We start from the raw sequence: 17,115 nt of genomic DNA, 5'->3' as shown, positions 1-17,115 counted from the left end.
TTCGCTACACCCGCAATAACATCTCCTAAATATGTGTATGTGACCAATACAATTTGATTTTATGTTTAGCCTACTCCATATGTTATAACGCGCACAGAGCAGTGCCATTTGCAAATCAAATGCATAGCAATTTAAACACCAAACCCAAACAACATTTCTATGCGCAAATCTTCCCAAGAAATATTGGCATATCCTAATGTGGTTATGTGATTTGTATGTGGTTTCCACAGCGCTCTGTAGCTATGTCGACAGTTCAGATCTAGGACTAGTTTGCCCCTCTAATCTAAACCCAAACTGACTTCAGATCAACGCATTAAATTAAATCATTAAAAAAGTACAAATATAAAATGGAATCAATTATTTCCAAATCGTTCTGCACGTTTCCTCTTCTTTGCCTCGCTATCTTCGGCCCCAACTACAAGCACATTCTGAGATGGTTTGATGGAAGTCTGCTATTCGCGTTTTGTAGACCACTACTACTGTAGCCTACCAATGTACAGTTCCACGAGGAAGGGGGCTGTAACTGTGCAGCTATTCACCTCTGTCTGAAACCACCGCCACAGTCCACCACCGTTGTCTCACAACAGTCCCGCCTGTAGGTTACTGAACTGCGCGTATTCCGTCGGAGTGATATTTTCGAAATGATGGTCATTCAGACCATTTATATTCTATATTGTCGCCTAATGGCTTCGTTTTCGACGATTTTAGCTAGAAGGAGCATTGCATGAAATAAGCTCTGGGAGCCGGTCGGGGTGATGCTATGAGGCGAGCACATCGTCGTTCTTTGGTTAGTGTCTGGTGATGAGACACATCCAAATGTTGTGTGGAGAAGTAGGCTACCCATCGGGTGCGCTCTTGGTGAGAAAACATGAAGTCGTATCGTGAATGATTTCGTTGTCCATTAAAATATAACTTAAATTATATATATTAAAATTCATCAGTTTATGTGCTCAGAACCGACTACAGAGTCGCACAATAAGCAAGGTAAAGTCTATCTGACGAGTTTTGCGCTAATATACCGTGGACGGTTACTATGCCAGAATGGGTCTACTACGGTTTTTATTTTTCTATGGACTATTGCACACCCAAGTTAACGGTAAGTCCTGGAACCTTTCATTTGATTTGGTCACCACAATTAAGTTTGTAATAAAACTATAGCTTTTCCCTGTTTTTCGTTTTACATATACACATAGTCTAAGTGTGTGTACCCCACCTAAAACATCGAACAACCCCGCGTTTGATTAGAGCACCTGCAGTAGCAACTGTATTTTGCCTGACTTGTTCTGTTTATTCCTCATTTCAAAACGTTGCAAAAAGCAGGTGAAAAAGGGGTGCACACATGTGGTTTCTCTTTGCGCGCTTAATGTGTCTCAACACGCAGGGTTTGATCCTTTCAACTTGGCTTTGTTGCACCAGACTATTTTATGAGCACTGGATTGTCAATGTGTTTTTTTATCGATTGAATTCGTTGAAAGTCTATTAACTATCATACAAATGAATAATGTATTGCAATTCGAAACATATGCTTGTTTAGGTGTTCCTGATTCATTTCATTGTTAATTAATACATTTTCCTGATTGATGTAAGTCAATTAGGAAAAATTTGAAAGGTTTCATTTTGCCCTTGGCTGATAAATGAATGCACCATTTATTCGGTTTCAATTTAATGACATTCAGCACTGTATTGTGTCAATTACCCATAGGTGACTCACATATTCAATAGTCAGCAGCTTTCACTTTCATTGTCATCTTTCTTTTGTTAATAATAAGTTGTAACCCCCTTCTTTATATTTCATAGACACCATTGATGTCCTACTAAAGTTTCACAGTCTTAAAGGAAAAATCCACTTAAAAACTATATTTTGGTATTTTTTTCATTCGTGTACTGTTAATCCCAAAATGTTTTGCATGTCAGCAGTCAAATTTTTAAGATATTGGATTTTCAAGAAGCATATTGTCGCTTGCCACATCATCATGATGAGTCCTAAGTCTTGAAAACTTGACTGCTGACATAGAAAACATCTTGGGACTGTGTCAACAGCGGAATGAAAAAAATAGCAAAATATAGTTTTGAGTGGATTTTCCATTTAAGAATTTAGAGGGACATCAATATTGTCTAAGAAATGTAAAGAAGGAAAACAATTGGGTGGAGTTGGTGGATCTATACAGTTGGACCCCGAACATCAGAAGGCTTGTGTTAGACCCAGATGATTTGGGTTCTGATATGCAGCTGGTGGAACTTAGATTCTTTGTCTGAAAATTACCAAAAACATGTCATGGAGACTATTATGCTGAATTATCTTATAGTCCTGTGACTTGTTTCAGTCTGTTATATATTTACATTGTGTCCACTGGTCACAGGACATACTGTACGTACTGTCTGTCCCTTGAGCACCATCACTGGTGAGGACACAGCACTCATAACGGTTGAGCTCCCTGTCTTGGTCGATATGGGCTTTCCAGGCCAATGCCACTGTGTTGTCCCCCACTGGACATGCAGCTGTTTTTGATGTCCATGTCCACATTGAAAGTATTGATTTGGTGAGAGAGGGGGTTGGTTCCATCCCTATGGCTGTTGACTACCGTATACACAGTGGTGCCCAACTCCATTGCTTATATTCTACCACATTTACATTTGAGTCATTTAGCAGACTCTCTTATCCAGAGCGACTTACAGGAGCAAATATGGTTATTAAGTGCCTTGCTCAAGGGCACATCAACATATTTTTCACCAAGTCGGCTCGGGGATTTGAACCAGCGACCTTTCAGTTACCGGCCCAACGCTCTTAACCACTCTTACAGGGCTTTCATTCAACTCCTGTACCTGTACAATTGAGTAGCAGGTGTTATACTGTGTGCTAGTATGAGTATTTTATTGGGTTTTAGTAGCAGTATCTCTCTCTCTCTGTCTTTCACTCTCTTTCACATACACTCACTCGTCTCTCCCTTCATCGATTCTTTGCTTTATAACTTTGTCAAGTTGGTTTTGAGGTTGTTTTCTGCCTGTGCATGTGTGTTAGTGTTGTGTATAAAAGAGGGTGACATGGAGAGTTTCTGGCAAAAGGCCATTTGACTGTCTGCGGGTGATTAAATGGCAAGGTCTTGGCAGCGCTGTGTTATTGAAAGTAAGCTTGAGATTAAACAGAAACATTATGAGACAATGCCATGTCACAGAGAAAGACACATTATCATCATCTGCTGTGATGGGAGAGTCCAAGATGGTCAATATCATATCATTATTCTATATTCAGTCAATTCCTGATAACTGCACATTGGGTGAAGTGCAAACTCTGTATGTGCACAGTGCAGTTCACCAATCAGCAATTCAAATACATTCATTGTACATGCACTTTAAAAGGATAATAGTTATTCCACTGTAATTTCAAGGGACATTATCATTTGTCAATATTACTACAACGTGTTGATAATATCAGTGGTAGGTGATGGTATTACCATAACTATTCTGACTGACTGGGTTCCCTCAGTACACTTCCCTTTATGAATATTCCAGCCAACAGCTATGTTCAGTAGGAGAGGGATGTCAGCTGTAATGGATGTGACAGTTGATATGGTCAAAGTTAAAGTGCAGAGGGAGATGCTGTTTTCATATGTTTTTGTTTAGCCAGAGTGCAGCTAAATCCCAGTCAAGCGAAGCCATGACATTTCTGCTGTCGCCTGGGCGTACAGTTTTACCTCAGAGAGAGCAAGATAAGGTAGAGAGTAATGAGTTTGGAAAGACCATAGCTGCTCTATGGGGAAACCTTATCTCAGAAAGTTCAGGTTGTCGGAAGACCTTTAAGACTAGTTTATTCAGGGATAAAAACCACTGCTCATATGCAGGGCTGTAGTAGAGTAAGCCCTGGGTGGCTGTAATGAGTATTAGTCTGTTTCGGTTTCTGTACTGCTCTCAGGACTTGGATGAAACTGAGTGCATGAATTGCGTGGGCAGTTCCATGAACAGGCTCACTGAAGGGACTAATGAAATGAGAAGCTTTTTGGAGGGCAGAGATCTTTGGTTATGTATGAATTTATAACTATGGTTGTAGTTGAATGGATCCAGCCAGCCCCCATTATGGCCATTAAACATTAGGTGGTGGTGGGTGTGGGGAAGGGAGGGGGAGTGAGAGTGAGAGTAAGTCAGACGGGCAGGGAGTCGGCACACTTGAGTGGGCTGGGTATTGGTAATCATCTGAGAGTGGCGTTTTGGAGTGTGGCAAGCCAGTGGCTGGCAGTTTCGCTCAGGTTAGCAATCCACCTGTTGGATTAGGTAGAGTCTGATGGATTTGAGAAGGTGGAAATAGACTTATTTTGTGTATTTTTAGCAGATTTTCCATCAAAGAGAGGTGTGCAGACTTGAAAGAGCAACAGTTGCAGAAAACTAAACCCATTACTAAAACATATTTCTGTCATGGCTCAGCTAGTCTTGTCATCCAACTGAACACTATAGCTCTCTCCCAGTTTACCCTGTTAAGTGCTTATTCCCATCCTTACACAGAAAAACAGAGTAGTGTTTGTCATATCCGATTTGTCTTGGTATGAGTAATGATAGAATCATGTTGTGTTGTGATGCCTCGCTGCGTCACCGACACAGACAAGGGGAGAAGAGGAGGGTTGTGGGTTGTGGGTACTAGGTAGAGCTGGAGGCAGTGTGGGAGCAAGCGTTTGGTAATGACATCAAACACTTGCTGCTTCCTCTCCTTCCCCCAGCATGGTTGGGTTGCTTTTCCTCCACTTCCAGCTGACACACGACATGAGGAATGTGTTCCTGTTGACTTGTTCACGGTGACATCAAACCCTGGGTGAGGGACAGAGAAACAGACTCCTCATTCACACTGAATGCAAAAGTCTGCATCTGTCAAAGAGGAACAGAAGACACACATACATGTTGATTATATTTTCTATATCCCTAATGGGCACACACGTGCCTATCTGAAGACACGCTTAGAAATAGAAACCGACATACAACATTTTTTTTCTACACACACTAACAACCAACTCTCTCACCCACTCACCACCCAGCAGCATCTAAGAGGAACAGAGCACTTGACGGAATGTGTAAATGAAAAAGCTAATTAGCCATAATAACTCTCTGGCTTCTGTCTGTCAGTGTGGATATTGCGGCTCATTTTTGTGTGGTGCCATGGTGTGTGTGGTGCCTGTCAGGGCCTGGCAGTCATATATAGGCTTTCTCTCAGACTTTCTCCCTGTATATTTTACACATCAATCCAGACTTACCGATATTGTCAGTTGGTATTACTGAACATATCTTATGTTGGCGTATGTGTAGCTAAACATTTCTCCAATCTTCTCCTCCCAGGATCTCGTTTGCGTCAGGATGACTCCCCTCCTCGGATCATGGAGCACCCCTCTGACCTCATCGTGTCCAAGGGGGAGCCGGCCACCCTCAACTGCAAGGCGGAGGGGCGTCCCGCCCCCACAGTGGAGTGGTACAAGGATGGGGAGCGGGTGGAGACAGACCGGGACAACCCCCGTTCCCACCGCATGCTGCTGCCCAGCGGCTCCCTCTTCTTCCTACGCATCGTCCACGGCCGACGCAGCAAGCCAGACGACGGCAGCTACGTGTGTGTGGCCCGTAACTACCTGGGGGAGGCAGTGAGCAGAAACGCATCATTAGAAGTAGCATGTAAGTCCCACCCACAATTCTTTATGTTATGGATGAGTGCCATGAAATTGGAAAGATAGAGTGCCCCATTGGACGAGCTGTGTTGCCTATGTGTATGTGTTTTAATGATGCTGTTATTGTAAACTCGATGATATGACCATTAAAAGGACAGTAGTAGCACATATTTTGTGGATGGTAATATTGCAGTCATAAATTCTAGTTATGAAGAAGTATAATTATAGAGAATAATTGCAGAGAATACTATTGTGTTGAATAAAGGCATTTTGTGTGTGTGTGTGTGTGTGTGTGTGTGTGTGTGTGTGTGTGTGTGTGTGTGTGTGTGTGTGTGTGTGTGTGTGTGTGTGTGTGTGTGTGTAGACCTATATAGTGGTCCCTATAGGTCTTAACGGTGTGACAGCAGCTTGATCTATTGATTGCCATTACTGGGGTCCTAAGAGGCTAAATGAAAAAAATCATGAAAAATGGATGAAGTCTCTAGATTGTTCTTTGATTTGTGTTTGACGTCGTGCACTCTCTGCCCCTCACTGGGAAGTTAATGTGGCCTCTGGGATGGGAGGGCTTGACGTTAAATTAGGTGTTACATTTCTTTTTTACTTAAATGCGACTGTGTGTGGGTAGGGCAGGACTATAGTTACAAATTAGGACACAGAGGTCTGGACCTCATTTTTAAAATTAATACAAACATTTATATATATATATAGTACCAGTCAAAAGTTTGGACACACCTACTCTTTATTTTGACTATTTTCTACGTTGTAGAATAATAGTGAAGACATCAAAACTAGGGAATAACTCATATGGAATTATGTAGTAACCCAAAGTACCCACCCTTTGCCTTGATGACAGCCTGGCATTCTCTCAACCAGCTTCATGAGGTAGTCACCTGGAATGCTTTTCCAACAGTCTTGAAGGAGTTCCCACATATTCTGAGCACTTGTTGGCTGTTTTTCCTTCCCTCTGCGGTCCAACTCATCCCAAACCATCTCAATTGGGTTGAGGTCAGGTGATTGTGGAGGCCAGGTCATCTGATGCAGCACTCCATCACTCTCTTTCTTGGTAAATTAGCCCTTACACAGCCTGTAGGTGTCTTGGGTCATTGTCCTGTTGAAAAACAAATGATAATCCCACTAAGCGCAAACCAGACAGGATGGCATATTGCTGCAGAATGCTGTAGTAGCAATGCTGGTAAGTGTGCCTTGAATTCTTAATAAATCACAGACTGTGTCACCAGCAAATCACCCCCACACCACCACACCTCCTCCTCCATGCTTCACCACACATGCGGAGATCATCCGTTCACCTACTCGGCGTCTGACAAAGACACGGCGGTTGGAACCAAAAATCTCAATTTTGACTCATCAGACAAAGGACATATTTCCACTGGTCTAATGTCCATTGCTCATGTTTCTTGGCCCAAACAAGTCTCTTCTTCTTTTGGTGTCCTTTAGTAGTTCTTTGCAGCAATTCAACCATGAAGGCTTGATTCATACAGTCTCCTCTGAACAGTTGATGTTGAGATGTGTCTGTTACTTGAACTCTCTGAGGTGCAATCTGAGGTGCAGTTAATTGCTGATTTCTGAGGCTGGTAACTCTAATGAACTTATCTTCTGCATTAGAGGTAACTCTGGGTCTTCCTTTCCTGTGGCAATCGTCATGAGAGCCAGTTTCATCATGGCGTTTGATGGTTTTTGCGACTGCACTTGAAGAAACTTTCAAAGTTCTTTACATTTTTTTAATTGACTGACCTTCATGTCTTCAAGTAATGATGGACTATCATTTCTCTTTGCTTATTTGAGCTGTTCTTGCCATAATATGGACTTAGGGCTAGGGCGGCTGTCTGCTGTATACCACCCCTACCTTGTCACAACACAACTGATCGGCTCAAACTCATTAAGAAGGAAAGAAATTCCACAAATGAACATTTTAACAAGGCACACCTGTTAATCGAAATACATTCCAGGTGACTACCTCATGAAGCTGGTTGAGAGAATGCCAAGAGTGTGCAAAGCTATCATCAAGGCAAAGGGTGATTTGTTTAACACTTGTTTGTTTACTACATGATTCCATTTGTGTTAATTCATAGTTTTGATGTCTTCACTATTATTCTACAATGTAGAAAATAGTAAAAATTAAGAAAGACCCTGGAATGAGTAAGTGTGTCCAAGCTTTTGACTGGTAATGTATATATATATATTTTTAGGAACTCATTTGGGGTCTCCACATACTGTTGAGAGTTAGAATAGTGGAATACACAAGTTGCAATTTCGAAACGTGGTTGTGCATCAGCAGTTTTTCTCTTGTTATATATCACTCATTGACAGTCACTCAATAAGCCCATGTCAAAAAAATACATTGGTCAATTTTAGTCTAGTTAGTCACTGGCAGCCTTACCATTATGCAGAAGATGCAATTGTCTCAGGCCTCACATCACCAAGGGGCCTCATGAGCTGGGCTGCGTTTAAATCCACTGCATCCGCATATGTCGGCCTTTCACATCTACGATGGAAGGTGGCAGAGCTACAGCGGTGTTTGTCAGACCATGAGACATCTCGAAAATCGGTCTTCTCACGAAAATGTCTTTAGCATCTGAACGGTTTGGCCTTCACATTAATATGACCCCTCTATGGATAAGATGAGACTCTCATGATGGTGTTCTCTAATTTGCTCTACGACGAATGGCACTATGGTTATTGTGAGTAGCCTAATGTATCTTCCTCTAACTCTGCCTTCTACTGAGTTTAAACAAACTGTCATATCCTACCATTCTGATAGATTGGAGACTGTTAGAAAACGTTGTTGTAACGTTCATCATTAGGTTGTTATTCCATTGGTTACCATGATGCAGATGCCCAGGTGTGGCCCACACTCATTAAATGTGTTGCTTTTAAATGTTAGAGCAATCACTAGTAAAACCTTTCTTGTGAATGACCTCATTAGTGAGGGCAACGTTGATGCACGTTTCTCACTAAAGCATTGGCTGTCTTCAGACTGTAGTGCCGCTCTTATTGAAGCCTCTCCCCCCAAAATTAAAAAGGGTGGGGGGGACAACCTCTATTTTTACTAATGCTCTCAGCTGTAAGGACATTTCATTTGGCAACTTTGGGTCTTTTGCTATACTGTTTAAGTCAGCCACCAGTGCTGGCTATAACCCTGTATAGGTCACCAAAGCACAGCCCCGCTTTCTTTACTTATTTCTCTCAACTATTGTCTATTGTCCTTGAGAACTATGATAAAATCATTGTGTTGGTCGATTTTAATATTCATTTTGACAAAGAGACTGCCTCCAAGGCCATTGAATTTATGAATCTTTTTAGCTCGATGGACTTTATCCAACATGTTACTGGGTTCACCCATAACCGCAGCCATACTCTCAACCTGGTTATTACCAGGGCTTTCTATTGATGTATCCTCTATTGTTGACACTGCTTTATCTGATCACCACTGTGTATTTTTACTACCTTGTTGCTCATAGCAAAGGGTAATACTGAACGCATTATTAAAAAACATTATCTTACTTCTGAAGTTGCTACAGATTTTATTGAGTGTATGAACAGGAATGTGACCAAAATAGCTTTTTACCAACTGAGGAACATTGCCAAGGTGCGGCCGTTTCTATGTCAGGCTGATACAGAGAGACTTATCCATGCTTTTATTACAAGCAGGCTTGACTACTGTAATGCTCTCCTGTCTGGTCTGCAAAACATACAGAATGCTGCAGCACGGATACTGACCAAGATCAGACGGAGAGCACACAAGCAGCCAGTGCTGCCTGTGTGCACACTGGTTTTGAAGTCTCTGCACTGGCTGCCTGTGAGTTTTAGAATACATTTTAAGATTATTCTATTGTTTTTTATATCTATCTACGATTTTGCACCCCAATACATATCAGACATGCTTTTGAGTTATGTACCCAGTAGGTCCCTCATGTCCTCTAGCACACTGGCCTTTTAACTATCCCAAAGCCTAGGACCAAGAGGCATGGAGAGGCAGCTTTTAGTTATTATGCCGCCTGTCTCTGGATTAGCCTACCAGAGAAGCTGAGGGGGGTCGAAACTGTGTACATATTTACACTGTGGACATATATCGTAAAACACACCTTTTTAGCTTTGCTTTTGCTTAGGGTGCTTTTTTGGTCTTTCTGTTTTTATTGTTATTGTTTTGTTTGTTATGTTTGTTTTGTAGTAAATATTTCTGTTTTTATTTGCATTGTTTTTATTATATTTTTCCTGTGAAGCGCATTGCATTCATGTTTGAAATGTGCTATATAGATCATCTGAAAGTAACTTGGTAAGGGGTTACCTTCAGAGCTTTCTAATGTATCTCAAAACATGCTTCCTTTTGATAAAATGTTTGACTATCTGTTTTTCCATGTATTCATGTGTTATTCAATGCATGTATATGGGCTAATAGCAGTACAGCCAAATTCAATGTTTATTCAAAATGTTTTTTTATATATATTTTTTATACCTACAGGGGTCCTAAAATTCAAAGTCAAATCACTTAATTATCCTTGGTATGACCATCTTAAAACAATTCCATATGTTAGCTTAGTAGTAGTCTCACGTTACCATACCTTCAAAATCACGTCACTGTCACGCCTCCCTTGGAGGTCTGGAGAATTTTGTATTGCAAAAACGGTATGAATGGTCCGCTGGCTCCCAGTGGCAAGAATTTGATTGGATGTTACATTTCAAGAACCCTTCCTCCCACATGCCCATTGGTGCTATGTGTTCTGTTCGTCACTGTTTTCAAACCAGGAAGGACACATTTTACAAAGAATTGTTCTGTATGCTAGTTTGCAAAATAGCAGAAAATGGAGCAAAACCTGGAGGAATTTAAAATAATGTTTTGTCAGAAGTGTGCTCTACACACAAAATCAACATAGATCAACATACTGTATTTTGATGGGGTTTTAATCAGCAATTTTCCAGCCATCCTCACCATAGACTGTAAAAATAATCATCATGCACTGTTGCACCTACGACACTAATCTATTGAGCACTATTGGAGCTCCGCACAAGCAAGGCATTTTATTGGTTTGACGTATAGTGAGGTGTCACTGATTTACACCGGGTCTCCACCCCTATTTAGCTATTTTTCTGCCATGAACTTCCCCAGGCTTACCCGTATTAAGGAAGCCTGGTTTTGGACGAGGCCAGCCTCGGGCCCTTAGACTCATGGGCAGGGCTCTCCAACCCTGTTCCTGGAGAGCTCGCCCCCTGTAGGTTTTCACTGCAAACTCAGTTGTAACTAACCTGATTCAGCTTATCATCAAGCTAATTATTAGAATCAAGTGCGCTAGATTAGGGTTGGAGTGAGAAGCTACAGGATGGCAGCTGTCCAGGAACAGGGTTGGAGAGCCCTGCTCTAGGGGGATACAATACGCATTTCTTTGCTGCTGATAATCGTTGCAGAGGCAGAGGACATGTATGTGTAGCCCATGTACTATATCTGATGCTGCCAGACAGAATCAGATACATGGGCTACATATAGTAAAACAGAAGGGCACTGTTTCACTCGCTCTGACACTTTCTCCGGTGAGATAGTTTCAGCCACTTGCGATTGAAGGAACATTGGCGGGTGCACAGTACGCTGTTCGGATGCTGGAATTATTTTGGATGAACGATCGAAGGTAACCTAATTTTTGCTGTGATTTGTTTGACAATCAGATGGAAACATCATGACTGGTTGTGTTCATGGCACATTAAAAGTTCATACATTTTTACAGTTAAGTTACGCCTTTACTATAAAATCCCCCCAAAAAAGTCCGGCCTCATCCTGTGGCCTCCAAATCACTCATCTACAGTAAATTTGTAGCAATCATGGCCAAATTATCGACTGGGAATGCAGGGCACATGCATAACTTCCAGGGGGCCCCCAATGATGTTGTTAGTCACTCACTATGATATCATATTAAAATGGCATAAGTCATGGCAAAATTAGTCGGTTTGCAGGAAATTAGCTGTAAAACTGCACACAAAAGAAATCTGTAAAGCATACTTATTTGTTTACCTTTTGTTAATAAAATATTTTTTCTTCTAACAGATCCCTCTGTATGTATTCAATTATATTTTTTAATCCTGGTGCTGAGTTAATGTAAGTTAATGTGTAGCGGCTAATTATAGCTAATAGGCTATGTGTTTGTATATCGACTGAGGTGAATGAACCTACAGCAGCCAATGTCAAAATGGTCATTTTAGCTTTTAGTAAATGAGCTTCAACTTTCTTAAAAGGTATTGGATGGGGGGGTGGGTTGAATATTCACATCTCTAATATGTGCTAAATTGAACTGGTTCCTTGCCACTGCACATACATTCTGCACACTCATAACAGACAACTGAGAAACAATGCACAAAATGTGAATGGTCTGTGAATGTAAATGGGCTAAACACATACTGTAGCTACATAAATATCCACATTCGTTCCCCATACTACACTGGTGGTTTGCAGTGTGTTTTTAAGTGGGGGTCTTAAGGGAAAGTATGACCTGATGACGTGGTGTACACTTTCCTCCCTGTCATCAGACATCTGCCTTGCTGTCTGTCAGTGCCCTGGGGTCAGTGATGAAGCATTGTTGGTATGGTTGGTATGGTTATGACACCTGATCTTTACACTGCTGGATTTGTGTTTGGCGCGAGCCAGCCCATGTGAGACTGAAGGAGCACCCGGGAGGACACCCCTCTCACTCAAACCCAACAGCTGCTGGATGAAGACAAAACCTAAAAACTCTGTGTGTCTTTGTGCATCCCATCTCTCCCCGCTTTCTCCTTCCTAAATCTTTTCCCCTATCACATGGGGATCCTAATAAATATAAATTTGCTCAGTTTTCCGCTTCTATCCTTTATCCCTCCGTACTCTTCTCCTCCTCCTCCTGCGATTTCCTCTGCCTGGTTTGTAATCAATACTGCCCTGCTGTCCTGGGAAAGGATTATGGGTGAAGAGCCGCAGGATATCTGAGACACACACATCAGTTCTCCAGCTAGACAGCTGTGAGTGTGAGAGTGTGTGGTGGGAGGGAGAGTGTGTGAGTAGGAGGGAGATGTGCTGGCTTGTATTGTTTTTTTTTTTTAATGGGATGCCATGGGAGGATGAGATATGAAAACAATTACATGTTGCAGTTTAAATACATCTCTAAATGGTACATACGCTATATATACAAAAGTATGTGTATAAAATTGAGCAGACAGCCATGCAATCTCCATAGACAAACATTGGCAGTAGAATGGGCTTATTGAAGAACTCAGTGACTTTCAGTGTGGCACTGTCATAGGATGCCACCTTTCCAACAAGTCAGTTTGTCAAATTTATGCCCTGCTAGAGCTGCCCCGGTCAACTGTATGTGCTGTTATTGTGAAGTGGAAATATCTAGGAGCAACAACAGCTCAGCTGTGAAGTAGTAGGCCACACAAGCGCATAGAGGGTAAAAATCGTCTGTCCTCGGTTGCAACACTCACTTGCATCTGGAAGCAACGTCAGCAAAATAAATGTTTTTCAGGAGCAACATGAAATGGATTTCCATGGCCGAGCAGCTGTACACAAGCCTAAGATCACCATGCGCAATGCTAAGCGTCGGCTGGAGTGGTGTAAAGCTCGCCGCCATTGGACTCTGGAGCAGTGGAAACACGTTCTCTGGAGTGATGAATCACGCTTCACCATCTGGCAGTATAATCTGGCAGTACAAATCTGGGTTTGTCTGGTGCCAGGAAAATGCTACCTGCCCGAATGCATAGTGCCAATCTATAAAGTTTGGTGGAGGAGAAACAATGGTCTGGGGCTGTTTTTCATGATTTGGGCTAGGCCCCTTAGTTCCATTGAAGGGAAATCTTAAACGCTACAGCATATAATGACATTCTAGACGATTCTGTGCTTCCAACTTTGTGGCAACAGTTTGGGAAAGGCCCTTTCCTGTTTGAGCATGACAATGCCCCCTGCGCACAAAGCGAGGTCCATACAGAAATGTTTTTTTGAGATCAGTGTGGAAGAACTGCACAGAGCCCTGACCTCAACCCGATCGAACTTCTTTGGGATGAATTGGAACGCCGACTGCAAGCCAGGGCTAATTGCCCAACATCATTGCCCAACCTCACTAATACTCTTGTGGCTGAATGTAAGCAAATCCCTGCAGCAATGTTCCAACATCTAGTAGAAAGCCTTCCCAGAAGAGTGGAGGCTGTTATAGCACCAACTCCATATTAATGCCCATGATTTTTAAAAGATGTTCGACGAGCAGGTGTCCACATACTTCTGATTATGTAGTGTATTTTAAATCATGCTGGGTTAGTGTGTGGTAAGATAACAGGATAGCTATGGGATTTCATCTAACTGTGTTAGAGACAGCAAAAGCAGAAGACTTCAGCTTGGCCTGGACTTTTCAAAATTCTGGCTCTAGTTCTGATATTGTTTTTGACACCCCGTTTCAAGCCCCTGAACCTTAGCCCTGACCTTAACCCCACCCTCTTTTAAAAATGCAGATACATTAGTCCCATTAGACCTCAATGTTAGCCTACGTTCTGGTAAAAAAAAATCCACACAGATACCTTCCTGACTTGCCCATAGTGAGAAAGCTCAAATTGAGATGCTAATCAGATAGTTATCTCGATGACGACTGCCTCCATGTCTTAACACAGGAAATGATAGCAGGTGCTGAGTGGGAATGTTGTCTTTGGGTGTGAAACAGACTAATGAGGAGATGTCTCCCACTCAATGGCTGTCTCTAAGCAATCTTTTTGGGGGCTCTCACACATAAAATTGTTAGTTAATGTGAATATAGATGACATTTTATTTAGACTTTCTGAGTAGTTGACTAAAGAGCAGTATTACGATGAAGTGTTAATTCCTGGGATGCCTGAGAAACAGCTTTAATAACATTGTGCCTTCGAGGGCAGGTGGATCAGGTCTGAAGAGCACACAGTGTGTTTCTGACACTGTGACAAAGTGTGTTTCTGACACTGTTACACAGTGCCGGCACAGTGTCGACAGGCTTCTGCTGTTTTGTCAGCATAGCCAGGGATTATTTTAATAACAATCATCACTTGCTGTCAATGTCAGCAACACCCAGCCAGCCGTCCTCCCACCTCCCAGCCGCCCCACTGACCGCTCCAACACTGCAGCTGAACGCTATTTCAGTTAAAGCATTATAGCACCCACAAACGCCCCTCTGACCCCCCCGACCTCCTGCAGACGGCTTTAATGGGAATGACTGGCTGCTGATGGGGTTAGGAGTAGCTATAATGACTGACAGAATCACATTAATGATGATGTGTTGCGAGAGGAGGGGTGAGGTGCGGTGGGGGAGCCGGGGGGGAATGTGAGGGTGTTGATTGGTATAAATAATTCACAAACAGACCCCCCCCACCCACTCACCCCCTCCCCTCTCTGTCTGTACACTCCTCTGGCTTTTAGAAGAGTAGCCAGCCAGACAGACAATTGTCAGTCAATAAGTCCTCATCGTCCCAGACAGATAGACAGACAAACAGACGGTTAGGATAAACGCCTGGAGTAGTCAGATATTTTGGCTTGCACACAATGTACAGTATTGCATATTGTGATGGTGTGTGTGGACTTAGTGGTCAGTGAGAATGTGGTTGATATGGCAGACATTGCGGTGTTTGAAGTCACTGATCATGTAGTGCTGTATTAGATTGTGGTGAGATGGTGCTGAGTTAGTGGTTTGTTCAATAATTATTCAACACATTTGTGGTAAGAGCCATTGTGAGATTATGATTGTGGTTAGACCGTGGTAAAGCTGCTGAGTGGAATGTATGAATTGGTATTTGGCACCCAGCCAGCTCTCATTAATCATCGGTCCCGCTTTCTCACACTGACAGCTCCCAACCTGCTGCCTTCCAGCCTTCCCAGCCCCATGCCATGCCTCCCTGAGTGTCCTGAGAAGGTGTGGGGACAGGGTGGCTTGAGCGTGGAGAAAGGCTGCAGACAGTCAACAGACACCCCTCTCATGTACTAATCCTCCTCCACCTCCCAATTGTCAAGCCTGTGTTGAGAAACGAGATCATAGGTGAGTGAACTTGGCTGGGCCACCATGCACTTTCTGACAGTTTCAAATGTCAGGGGACCTAGTCGTCCATGGCAATGTTGTCATTGTGTGAGCTTCCCACTAAAGAGCTAGGGTATAAAACCAGTGATGGGCGGGTCTTAGCACAGTATACTAGACTAGAAAGAAGTGAGTTTAGGTATCTTAAGATATGAAGTGTATAGTGTATCTTCTTTTCATTATGGTGTACTATATCTTTGACATGAGAAGCAACATCTCCAGCACAGTACAAAAGAAAAGATAGTGATGCGTAAGAGTAAGTTTACTTAGCATAAAGCTCCTGAGAGAGGAAGAGGTGTGTGAGTAGGAGATGGTGGAACTCTAGTTTAAGGGGACCATCCTCCCCAGGAAATGTCATTAAAAAAATTAAGTAGTGAAAGATTTAAAAATGTATCCTTTTTTAGATACACTGAAAATATAAATGCAACATGTAAAGTGTTGGTCCCATGTTTCATGATCTGAAATAAAAGATCCCAGTGTTCCATAAGCACAAAAAGCTTATTCCTCTCAAATGATGTGCACACATTTATTTACATCTCTGTTAGTGAGCATTAATATTTTGCCAAGATTATCCATCCACCTGACGGGTGTGGCCTATCAAAAAGCTGATTAACCCTCCCGATGTCCGCGCCCCCGCTGAAAATGAATTAACATAATACAAAAATACCCATAAAAATCTGTCAGTTTAAGGTAGAGATATCTGGAGAAAGGTGACAGAACTAGAGAAAGGTGTCAGACAATGAGACATCCTGAAAATTGGGCTTCTCACATAACCGTTTGTAGCATCCGAACAGTTTGGCCTACAAAGTAGTATGACCCCTCTATGGAAATATGGGACTCTTGCGAACAGGATGGTGTTCTACGTTTTTCTGTGACCCACACAATCTTCTTGGGACTCGTCTGAAGTCGGTACAGCTGATCTGCCAACATCTGTTTGTAGCGTCTGAACAGTTTTTGCTACACACTAATATGACCCCTCTGTGTAAAGGTGAAACTCTCACGAACATGTACATGTACATGTTTTGCTCTAGGGCGCCCACAGGCCTCACAAGACTCGTCTGAAGGTCCCTCGTTAACAGTCAGAAAAATACAGTACCAGTTAAAAGTTTGGATACACCTACTCATTCAAGGGTTTTTCTTTATTTTGATTATTTTCTACATTGTAGAATAATAGTGAAGACATAAAAACTAATAGTAACCAAAAAAAGTGTTAAATTTTTTTTCAATATATTTTATATTTGAGATTATTCAAAGTAGCCACCCTTTGCCTTGATGACAGCTTTGCACACTCTTGGCATTCTCTCAACCAGATTCACCTGGAATGCTTTTCCAACAGTCTTGAAGGAGTTCCCACATATGCTGAGCACTTGTTGGCTGCTTTTCCTTCACTTTGCAGTCCAACTCATCCCAAACCATCTCAA

General features: G+C 42.3%; 1 protein-coding gene across 1 annotated transcript in view; it reads left to right on the top strand.

Annotated features, from left to right (window-relative positions):
• The first annotated feature begins 537 nt into the window (after positions 1 to 537).
• The window catches only part of LOC106568109 (roundabout homolog 2), a 163,748-nt gene continuing 147,170 nt past the window's right edge, over positions 538 to 17,115 (top strand). Inside the window, exons 1-2 of the mRNA XM_082960439.1 lie at positions 538 to 1,096; positions 5,317 to 5,643. Of these exons, the coding sequence (XP_082816565.1) occupies positions 1,042 to 1,096; positions 5,317 to 5,643 (382 nt within the window). The 5' untranslated portion in view covers positions 538 to 1,041. The remainder of the gene's footprint in view (positions 1,097 to 5,316; positions 5,644 to 17,115) is intronic.

This window comes from Salmo salar, chromosome 13 (assembly GCF_965601325.2).
Source record: "Salmo salar chromosome 13, fSalSal1, whole genome shotgun sequence".
Taxonomy (NCBI): Eukaryota; Metazoa; Chordata; class Actinopteri; order Salmoniformes; family Salmonidae; genus Salmo; species Salmo salar.
The sequence above is the reverse complement of the archived record's forward strand: the minus strand, read 5'-3'. Positions and strand labels throughout refer to the sequence as shown.